This window comes from Phaethon aethereus (genome assembly GCF_964289735.1).
Source record: "Phaethon aethereus genome assembly, chromosome: 25".
NCBI classification, from domain to species: domain Eukaryota; kingdom Metazoa; phylum Chordata; class Aves; order Phaethontiformes; family Phaethontidae; genus Phaethon; species Phaethon aethereus.
Window position 1 is genome coordinate 7,345,435 of NC_138601.1, and position 9,926 is coordinate 7,355,360.

At 40.3% G+C, this 9,926-nt stretch overlaps 1 protein-coding gene across 1 annotated transcript; it reads right to left on the bottom strand.

Moving 5' to 3' along the window:
* Window positions 1-6,004: 6,004 nt before the first annotated feature.
* On the bottom strand, window positions 6,005-9,525 carry SOST (sclerostin; the record flags this gene model as incomplete). Its single annotated transcript, XM_082010778.1, has 2 exons — window positions 6,005-6,426; window positions 9,306-9,525. 2 exons carry the CDS (start codon window positions 9,523-9,525, stop codon window positions 6,005-6,007), a joined length of 642 nt encoding a protein of 213 aa, XP_081866904.1.
* Window positions 9,526-9,926: the final 401 nt, after the last annotated feature.

A 9,926-nucleotide genomic window follows, 5' to 3' on the forward strand; every position in this document is an offset into this window, starting at 1 on the left:
TGCACTCACAGCCCAGAAAGCAAATGGTATCCTGGGCTGCATCAAAAGAAGCATGGCCAGCAGGTTGAGGGAGGTGATTCTGCCTCTCTATTCCACTCTTGTGACACCCCACATGGAGTACTGTGTTCAGCTCTGGTGTAAGAAAGACACGGACCTCCTCGCGTGTGTCCAGAGGAGGGTCACAAAGATGATCAGGGGTCTGAACCGCCTCACCTATGAGGGCAGGCTGAGAGAGGTGGGGTTGTTTAGCCTAGAGAAAAGAAAGCTCTGGGGAGACCTTAAAGGGGGCCTACAGGAAATATGGGGAGGGACTCTTTATCAGAGAGTCTAGTGATAGGATGAGGGGCAATGGTTTTAAACTGAAAGAGGGTAAATTTAGGTTAGGTATTAGGAAGAAATTGTTTACTGTGGGGGTGGTGAGACACTGGAACAGGTTGCCCAGAGAAGTTGTGGATGCCCCCTCCCTGGAAATGTTCAATTTAGCCATACATTGTGATGTGGTGGAGGTGAGATAATGTTTTGCAGATTGTCTTTGTGTTCCTTATACTTTTTTTTCCAGAATTAGCAGGGCTTGTGCTGATGAGTTTTATGTTTACTCAGGTTTTACTGATCAGTTTTACTATTCTCTTTTCACAGTAATAATGCGTCCTCATAAAACAGCAGTGAGAGCTTTTAGGATTGAAAGAAATAGCTAGTTCATGACACAGTGTTAGGAACGGTTAATGGAGAAGAACCAGCATTCCTTCCTTCCCTTTGGGCTTCAGGCACAGCATGTTTACTATACCCTACTATACCCCTATCACTGTGGCATCAAAAAATACAGAAAAGCACCATATTCCTAATTCAATGAAAAGACAACAAGACATCATGAGCCTTGTCCATGAAACACTGCAGCTTAATGTTACAACTCTCCAACATGCAGTGCAAAAATGGTTCCCTGTTCTGTGAACAGAAATGTCCATCCCTTTGTATGTAACTGGAAAAAACTTTGTGGAGAATTGTCCTTTGATGGCTCTAAGACTGAAAGGGGAGCAGTTGCACTGTTTTGTATAACTGAATAATAATAATATCACCTGTATTTGTTGCAAGTTCTGCAACTGGTACTGGCTTTATTTTAAATTGTGAATTATTTTAAAGGTGGGCCTCCATTACTTACCTATCAAGGGGAGTTTCTGCTGCACAGTATGTTCAATCCAAACTCAAGCTACATATAAATAAGTTCTATGTTAATTTAAGACTTTTGAGCCTGTTTACTATTGAAAAGTTGTTCTGTGTGCCCATACACTGCGCTAATTTGAGTGAAACAAGCTAATTATAAGTTGATGTCATATGGCTAAAAATAATATGTGTTTATTCCTTCCGTGTTTCATGATGCTGACTTTCTCAACCACATATGCAGAACACACACATAATGTGTTTTCTGGGCCTAGGGCCTCACTGGATAAAGTTATGTTCTTTATTGTGCAATTTGTAATTAAAAAGTTGAACCTCATGCAAAATCTTTGGGACCTGGTGGATACCAGCAGGCTGTTTGTGCTGCCTGGATATTTATCTTTCACTGAATAATAGCAGAATTGTATTTTTTCCAGAAAAAGAAATAAAGGAGGCACACTGACTTTATTGTAAGTCAGTATTGTAAGTCAGACTTTATTATAGAGAATGTGCCATGGTTCGTTGTCTACAAAGGTGGAAGTAAAAATGAGGGGAAAATGAATGTTCAAAGCTGATTTGGGGAAATCATAAATCCTGTCTTGACACTTTTTCTGTGGACTACCTATTATGACAGTTGCTCAGCTGCTGACAGGCAGCTGTCTCCAGCCAAGTGAAGGTAAATTCAGTGACCTGTTACTACTTACAGTTCCGTAGCACCTAAATTACGTACCATTGTGCTATTTTATTGCAAAAATTACAATGAAGAAATTCACTCTTGCCTGAAGAGTTTATAGTCCTGAAGAAAAACTATTTAATGCTTCTGTAAAAGGAGCGCACAGCAGGTCTTGGCCCATTACAAAGCCCCTTTGGAGTATTTGTTACTCTGAAAGAGCCTGTCCCATGTATGTCTTGTGTCCAGTAATGTTTCACTGGTGTAAGGACAATCTATAAAGTTGCTTTGTATTCACTTATTTCCTCTGTGTACAGTATTAAGCTTTTTTCTTTGGAAAGAACTGGAAGTGTATAGATTTGATGTGAAAGACAAACTGAAATTTCCTGCAGATGCTCATTCTCAAACTCCTAGTTAGAAATGGCATCTCCGCACTACAGCATGTCCCTTGAGTTGTAAATGCTTTCAGCAAACACTGGCATAGTTTATTAGACCAGTAAGTCACTCTCAATTCCTGTCGTGTTCTACACCTTACTAACAGCTGTAAGTAATAGGTACTAATCTGAGGCTAAAATCATGTACACTTTTATTAGAGATTTAAAAAAAAGAGCGTGAAAACAAACAAATAAATAATACATTCAACTAGGCCTCAGCATTATCTTAACCCTCTGTGGATGCTTCAAAGATATTATTGCCTACTAAGACTTGATAAATTAAGTAGGCTGTCTGTTCCGTCCGTGAAATTTCTGTATCAGAAATAGTGTGGCCAGCAGGAGTAGGGAAGTGATTGTGCCCCTGTACTCGGCACTGGTGAGGCCGCACCTTGAATACTGTGTTCAGTTTTGTGCCCCTCACTACAAGAAGGATGTTGAGGTGCTGGAGCGTGTCCAGAGAAGGGCAACGGAGCTGGTGAGGGGTCTGGAGCACATGTCTTATGAGGAGCGGCTGAGGGAACTGAGGTTGTTTAGTCTGGAGAAGACGAGGCTGAGAGGAGACCTTATGGCTCTCTACAACTACCTGAATGGGGGTTGTGGCGACGAGGGTGTTGGTCTCTTCTCCCAAGTAAGTAGCGATAGGGCAAGAGGAAATGGCCTCAAGTTGCGCCAGGGGAGGTTTAGATTGGATGTCAGGAAAAATTTCTTCACTGAGAGAGTGGTCAGGCATTGGAACAGGCTGCCCAGGGAGGTGGTGGAGTCGCCATCTCTGGAAGTGTTCAAAAAACGTGTGGATGTGGCGCTTCAGGACATGGTTTAGGGGACATGGTGGCGCTGGATTAATGGTTGGACTTGATGATCTTAAAGGTCCTTTCCAACCTAGTGATTCTGTGATTCTGTAAGATTACAGAAGACTAAGCATATCTGCAGACTGCTCATCTAATCCACTTTTAACCTGTGGTAAGAAACCAGTGAGAAGCAACTGTAAACAGGATGGGCGTTGAGAGGAAATATAGCAGTATAAGTGCCTCAGGACTCTCTGTCCATTGGTATTCTTGTAAAAGCTTTTATAACATGCAAAGAACCAGTCATTACATTGTAAGTCAGAAAACTGCAAGATTCTGAAATGGCAGCTTAACAGCGGGAAACTTTTGCACTTTTGGTAGAAGAGAACTGTGTGGGAGGATTGGGTTTTTTTTTTGGAAAAGGATGCCTTTAAGGTGAAACATTTGGGAGAAAGATATTACTGGTTCACCTGCAGGGCCCTATACTTCTGAGCTGCCTGGAACCCAGCAAGAAGTCTCAGATAAAGTAGAATAAGTGTCTTTCACTGGTTTATCACAGTCAATGTTTTAAAAACAATATTTCAGTAACTTTAGATGCCAGTGAGACTGTGGAATAGCTTTTCAGAGGAACTAAACTGCTTTTCTTACTTAAAAAGCACTTGCAGGTATTCATGCTGATTTCCAAAAATTAAGCCCCAAGTGCCAAATTCAAAAAGTCAAAGATAAGTCTGGAAAATGTTGTCACGGGTATGACAACTATTTGTATTAAGCTTTTATATGACGTAGCGAAAGGACACCTTATCTACTGGCTGTCTAGAAAAAGCTGTTCATCTTTACAGCTCTATTGAAAGATCTGGATGCTATGTGCAGTCCAAGCTGAGTTTTCCCTGACTTCATTGGAAAATGTCTTTGTTTCTTAAAGAACATGGCCTTATAAATGAAAATGGGCATAGATCTACAATATCAAATTGTTAAAAAGTTTCACAGTTGCTTGGCTGCACTTGCAAGGGGATTCCACACTTTTTTTTTTTCAATGAGAGAACTCTGAAGCAATCAGATTTCAATCAAGAAATCTTGATCGACAGTTCACAGACTTCTTGTTTTCTTTGGTGGCTTTGTCAGGTTGTGAACATATGAATCAGGAAATGTCACCGGGAGTAGGAGGGAAACTGAAATCAGCTGAGGTTTTCTTCCCCAGGGGAAGTAGGAATGAGAATATTGAAATAGAGCTGAGCTCCACATCTGCCCAGGAAGACTTTTTCCATGAGAAATGTTATGCATTGGAGCAAGAAGTTCCAGGATGGAGTTTCTTTAGAGATATGTGGTTTGATTGAGAATTAAGGACCCTGACTCTCTTATCAGAGAAATTGGAGTCAACACCCTGACTGTTCAGTAATTCACTGTCTTTGCAGCAAATCAGGTTTATACTACAGCTGAAAATCAATGAGTCCTCCTATAATTAATCATTGTTTCTCCTTTATTAACAATGTATTTAAAATTAAAAATAACAGACTAATATTTTTAAAGCAGTGTTACTTCTCATTCTCTACAAGGAAAAACATTGCATAAATAATTTCTGAGAAAAAAATAAATACATAATTCTCTCTCTGAAACAATACCTTTTCTCTCTAGGTTCTGGTCCCACATAATTGCAAAATCTATCAACATCGCAAGTTTCTATAGTTTATATGATTTCAGCATAAACTCTACATAGAAAATAAGAATAGTGAGGAACTGTCTTCATCCCAAACTGTGTTCATCTGATACTAGGCTTAGCACTTCTACAGGATATATACAGCATGTGATGATTCACTTTCTAATAATATTCTTTAATGTAAAACCACAAACATTAGTCTGAATGTTGAGAAGCTAAGTAAAGGAAAGTTGCTGTCAAACTAAAAACTTACCAAAGTTGCACATACCAAAGACTTCTCTAGAGGAATTAATGACTTCAAAATTAGCAGAGGCTCACTTTTAGTGCAGAACCACCACCTTACTTCCAGAACCTGGCGTGCACAGTCTTAGCACTACAAAGTGTGTGGCCAGATAATCCAAACTCTACAGAATAGAAAATGTAAATTGAGATATTTAAGCTGATACTGAAGTAAATTGTGTTCTAGGAAATAAAGAATAATCAGTATCTTTTATGTTAAATTACGCACATATTTAGCTGTTTACAGGACAAACATCAGTAAAGTTATCTTAGGGTTTGAGGAGCATCCATTTCATAAATCTGCTCCACTTGGTAGAATTTATTTAATTGTTCCTAATACAAATCATTGTCCCTAAAATAAATAAGGTTTTAGTTGTCAAATCTCAGTTTTGAATGTGTTGATCCTACAGTCTTTTAATTAGAAGTATGGAATAGATTTGTCACGCTTTTGAGAACATGAATGTCACATTTTGATTTTTGTATTTTAGAGGAAACAACTGGGGCATGAGGACATCTGACAGGATGTTAGTTTCCCAACAATTTTAATTCAGTCACCAAAGCTGTTGAAATCCCTACTATCAGTAACTTTCTACAACTCATTCAGAGAGTGGTATCTCTCCTGGTGCTTCCCTAGTCGCATGCTTGTCCTGCATCGTGGCACTTACAGAAGTGGGAAAGGGGTCTCGGTGTTCTCTTCACATAAAGTGAGTACAGTGACATCTAACAAAGCACGATTGTCACCGTAATGCCTTCCTACTTGTATGAGCCACACGACCTCACGTGAATCTCCAATGTGTACCTCTCAGACTGAATTTAGGTGTTGCTACCTCCAGCTCGGTTTATCTCATTCTCTTATCAGACCATAACTGATATAATCTGATAGATTTTTGACTATGTGAGCCTTTGACGCAGCTTAGCAGAAGGAATTGGAACCTGCTGCAGTCAGAACGTCATGCTGTGGCCTGTGAGTGCCGTTTGATGTTTTGTAAATTATCCAGAGCTGCTAGGCTGTATCACACAGAGCCACCTTCTAATAAGCATTTTCTAACTCATGCTGGTTAGGTTTGCTGCTCCTGGCTCTGGAGAGACGGGGCTTCTTGTTCTTCTGAGGCCTGACAGTTTCCTTTCCGAAGTCCTTCAGCTCAGACTGGTTGTGGTAGCGAGTGTAGCGCTTGCATTTGCAGGACGTGACAGCTCGGAATTTGTAAGTCCGAGTCTCTTCCTCAGGACAAGCCATCTGGATGCGCTGCGTGCGGGTGTGAGCGGGAATGCAGCGATAATCCAGGGCGTTCTGACGCCACCACTTCCCTCTGCCAATAGAGTTGGGGAGGAGGTGTGAGGGGACGCACTGACCAGAGCAGACCAGCTCCTTGACAGGCTTGATGCTGCGGCAAGGCCCCTCTGTGACGTAGCGGGTGGTTCGCATTTCTCTGCAGCTGAAGTCAGAAGCATCTGCAAAAAAGAAACACATTAATTACTGACTACTGCCTTTCCCATCCTTGAGAAAGCACTTTTTTGTTTCTGTAGCATGTATCTAGCTCTGAGCTAGATACAAGCTGGACATCTTGAATGGCAGATTTTGGGAAGAGTATCCCAAAGACTCACTCGTGAAGTTGCTGAGTATTTGGCTGCTCTAGTTATGACACCCTGGAATAACAATGTACAAATTGATGAATAACATCCTTCTCTTGCCACTAGGTAAATTCCATGTCAGGGTTGTGCAGGTGGGCAGGGGATCTTCTGAAGTGTAACCCCAGCAGCAGCGGTTACTTCATGGGAAGTTTTGATGGGATTCTCCTAGCTTCATTTACCTGTAGGCAAAACCTTCCCCCATTGCTTTAGTTTATTGACTTCAGAGGTTGACTCCAGATTTAAATTCTTTTGCAGCAAAGAAAGTGTTCCTGAGGTGATTTTTAACTAGCATAATATGTTCCAGTTTGGGGAAATTAGTAGGTAACAACAGTGCTAAGGAATTCCCACTCTTCAGGCATTAGATTTTCCAAGTTTACTGCGCTCTGTGATAATCCCACATGTCCTACATAATGTCCTTCAGACAGCTAGAGGCACATTCTGGTTGATTAGGAAGCTTACAGTGGATTTTTTCCCCGTCTTTTTCTCAATGGATAGCTATAGGCAAATGAAACATTAGGAAATACAAGGTTTTTTAGCATTAAGGATTTAGAAAAACTTTCCAGTTGTAGGAATAGACTTTTTCTGAAGGCGTCTCTTTTGTCAAATGACATGCTTGGCTAATTGACTTATTTGGAAGACACAGATTTTGATTTTTGAAGGTGTTTATCAAAGAACCTTAACTAAGTAAAAACATGTTAATGTTCTTCTCTTAGTCAAAACAATAGTTTTAACTCAGGAATGCTACTTGTGGTGAAATCCTCAAAGGTCAGCTTAGAAATAGCAGGCTGTGTCTGTTAGGCTCATTCTCCTTGCTGTGCACAAGGTGGTTCCCTCCTTAGTATATCAAAAGAGAATTCTAACCCTGACTCATTAGTAATAGAACAATATTTGTACAGATATTTTATTTTTTGTTTTTCCTGTGAAGTACAGAAACATGATTTTTAGTCCTTAGGTTGATATTTATCAAAGTACAGCTAGCAAAATTTCATTTTTTAGAAGTTTTATGGACTGCATTAATGAAACGAAACGATTCTTGTCATAGTGCTGTGACAAAAATGCTGACAGCCGAACTCCATGTGCGCTTAGTCTAATCCTTCCAAGTTGCCTAAGCATTTAAGAAAACTATGTCCATCTATGTAAAAAATAATGCTCTGAATCACGTGTATTGTACCACCATAGCACATAGGCATTTGCTTCAGCTATATAGGTTTATCTTCTGTGCAGATCTGTCCTGTCCTGTATGTGTGCAGGTTCCACATACTGCAAAATTATTCACGGTCTGGTGCAATGTCATGTGTCCCGGGAAGGTCTGGCCGCTTTGGATCATCATTTTGAGTCCTTGTGTTAAAGATGTTAAAATAAGCATGCAAGACTGTTGCATATCTTGAATAACTGTTCAGTTGCCTTCACTCTTTCTTAAGTAAATGTCCTTTCCACTTCAAAACATGTTCACACGTCAGTGGGACAGATTCCTCCCAGTTGATGTCAAAATAGTAAGAGGCTAAAAAATGAAGGTATTCGGGTGTCACGACAAAACCAACCTGCCTTGACCTGGTGGTTGGTGGGCCTGCCTGTGAGAAGCAGAGTGCTCCCCCTTTTAGGGATTTAAGACCCTTATAAAGTCGCACTCTCAAAAACATTACTTCCTTTCTTTTTTTCTTTTAAAATATCATTAATGCTATGGTTTTAAACACCTTAATTGACAGCTGCAGCAGAAAAACACAATTCCCTTCCAGTCGTCCCGAGAAAAAGGTGGCTAGCTCAGATCTGCGACACACAATAGCGGAAACTAAGCTTGCCTTGTTGGTACGTGCATTTGGTAGCCAAATGTGTCAGTCTGGAGGACCAAGTTTGCCTTATATGCCAGTAGAACACTTCTTTAAAACTACCTTTTTTCCGTTTGGTGCTAACTGTCCATCTTCCATCTCTCTTCACAAAGCTTGTGTTTTGCATTATTGTTACTGTTAGACATTCGGCCAAATGCAGTGACAATCTATTATTAAATATGTCAGTGCTGTTAAAGAGGCCAAACTGATTCCAAGATTACACACCTCTGCAAAATAGAGTCCCCTCCAGTGCATTTGGGCATGAATTCCCCTTGGGATTGCTTTAACTGTTCATAACAGCTTTTTTGGCTGCTGAAATCTGGCTGAAAATCTAGCTGTTGGCGAAGGACAGTGAGCAGCACACTTCTCTCATCTAGCTGAACGCAACCTCCATATGCCACTTTTGCTGTATGAGCTTAGACTTCACTAGTGTGACTCTTCCTAAATACTAAGAATTTATATTATCTGCACTGTCAACCAGCTGCCCCACCCTAACATCAGAAGAAAGATGCCTTGTGATATTTCCTCACAGAGCTTGCAAGCACAAAACACAGAGAAATTTAAGTAATACCTTCCACAAGTTCTACGCATTGGAGCTGTGTTTACAGAGAGCAGCTGGGCAGAATAGGAGTGCATATTCTAGTACCTAAAGATTGTTCAATAGATAGACCACACTTTTCATCAGTCAACTCCGGTATATCCCTTCTAATGTTTACATTGATAATCTTTCAACAGTAGATGTAACTCCCTATCGCTTACAGCATTAGGTCCACATCTAAAGGTTTTAATAAACCAACTTATATGATAACAAGTATGCTTTTACAAACTGTCTGTTAAGGTCCGAAACAGTGATAATGATGTTATTTTTCTTACCATTAGGGTCTGGAGCTTGTTGTATGTGTCTTCCTCCATGCTTTGCCTGGTTCATTGTGTTGTTGTTGCTGAAAGTCTGCTCCATTGGTGTTTCTGTATTTTCAGTGATCTCAGGAATGATTTCTGTAGCATCATTTTTAAACATTTGCCACCCTTGCACAGATTGAAATGCAATTTGTATTAAAACACAGACAGAGCACACAGCCCAAGAGATCTGCATGGTGGCAGCTCACAGATGAGCTTTTCAGCACCCTGACGGTCTCAGATCCCAGGCAAAGGCACATTATTCCCCTTTTTTAAATCCTTTTTAGAACCAAGCCAGCCAATGACTATACAAAGTGGGAAGGGCCAGACAACAACTCATTCATCTCAGCTTTTGTCAGTGTGAAATAAAATGGGTGTGTGGGGGTGGGTTAGTGACAATATTCTACAACTTCTATGTAAAAACTTCTCATATGTGCTTCATTTTTGTGCCTGGCAACAATTGTGATTGACAAGACTAGGATGACAAGTCTTTCTGCAGATTTTTCTAACAATGTTGTAATTAAAACCTGCTTCTACCTCTACATTTTGGATCTTTGGCTATTGTCTTTTCTAAAGGTTTTTCAGACCTTTACTGTT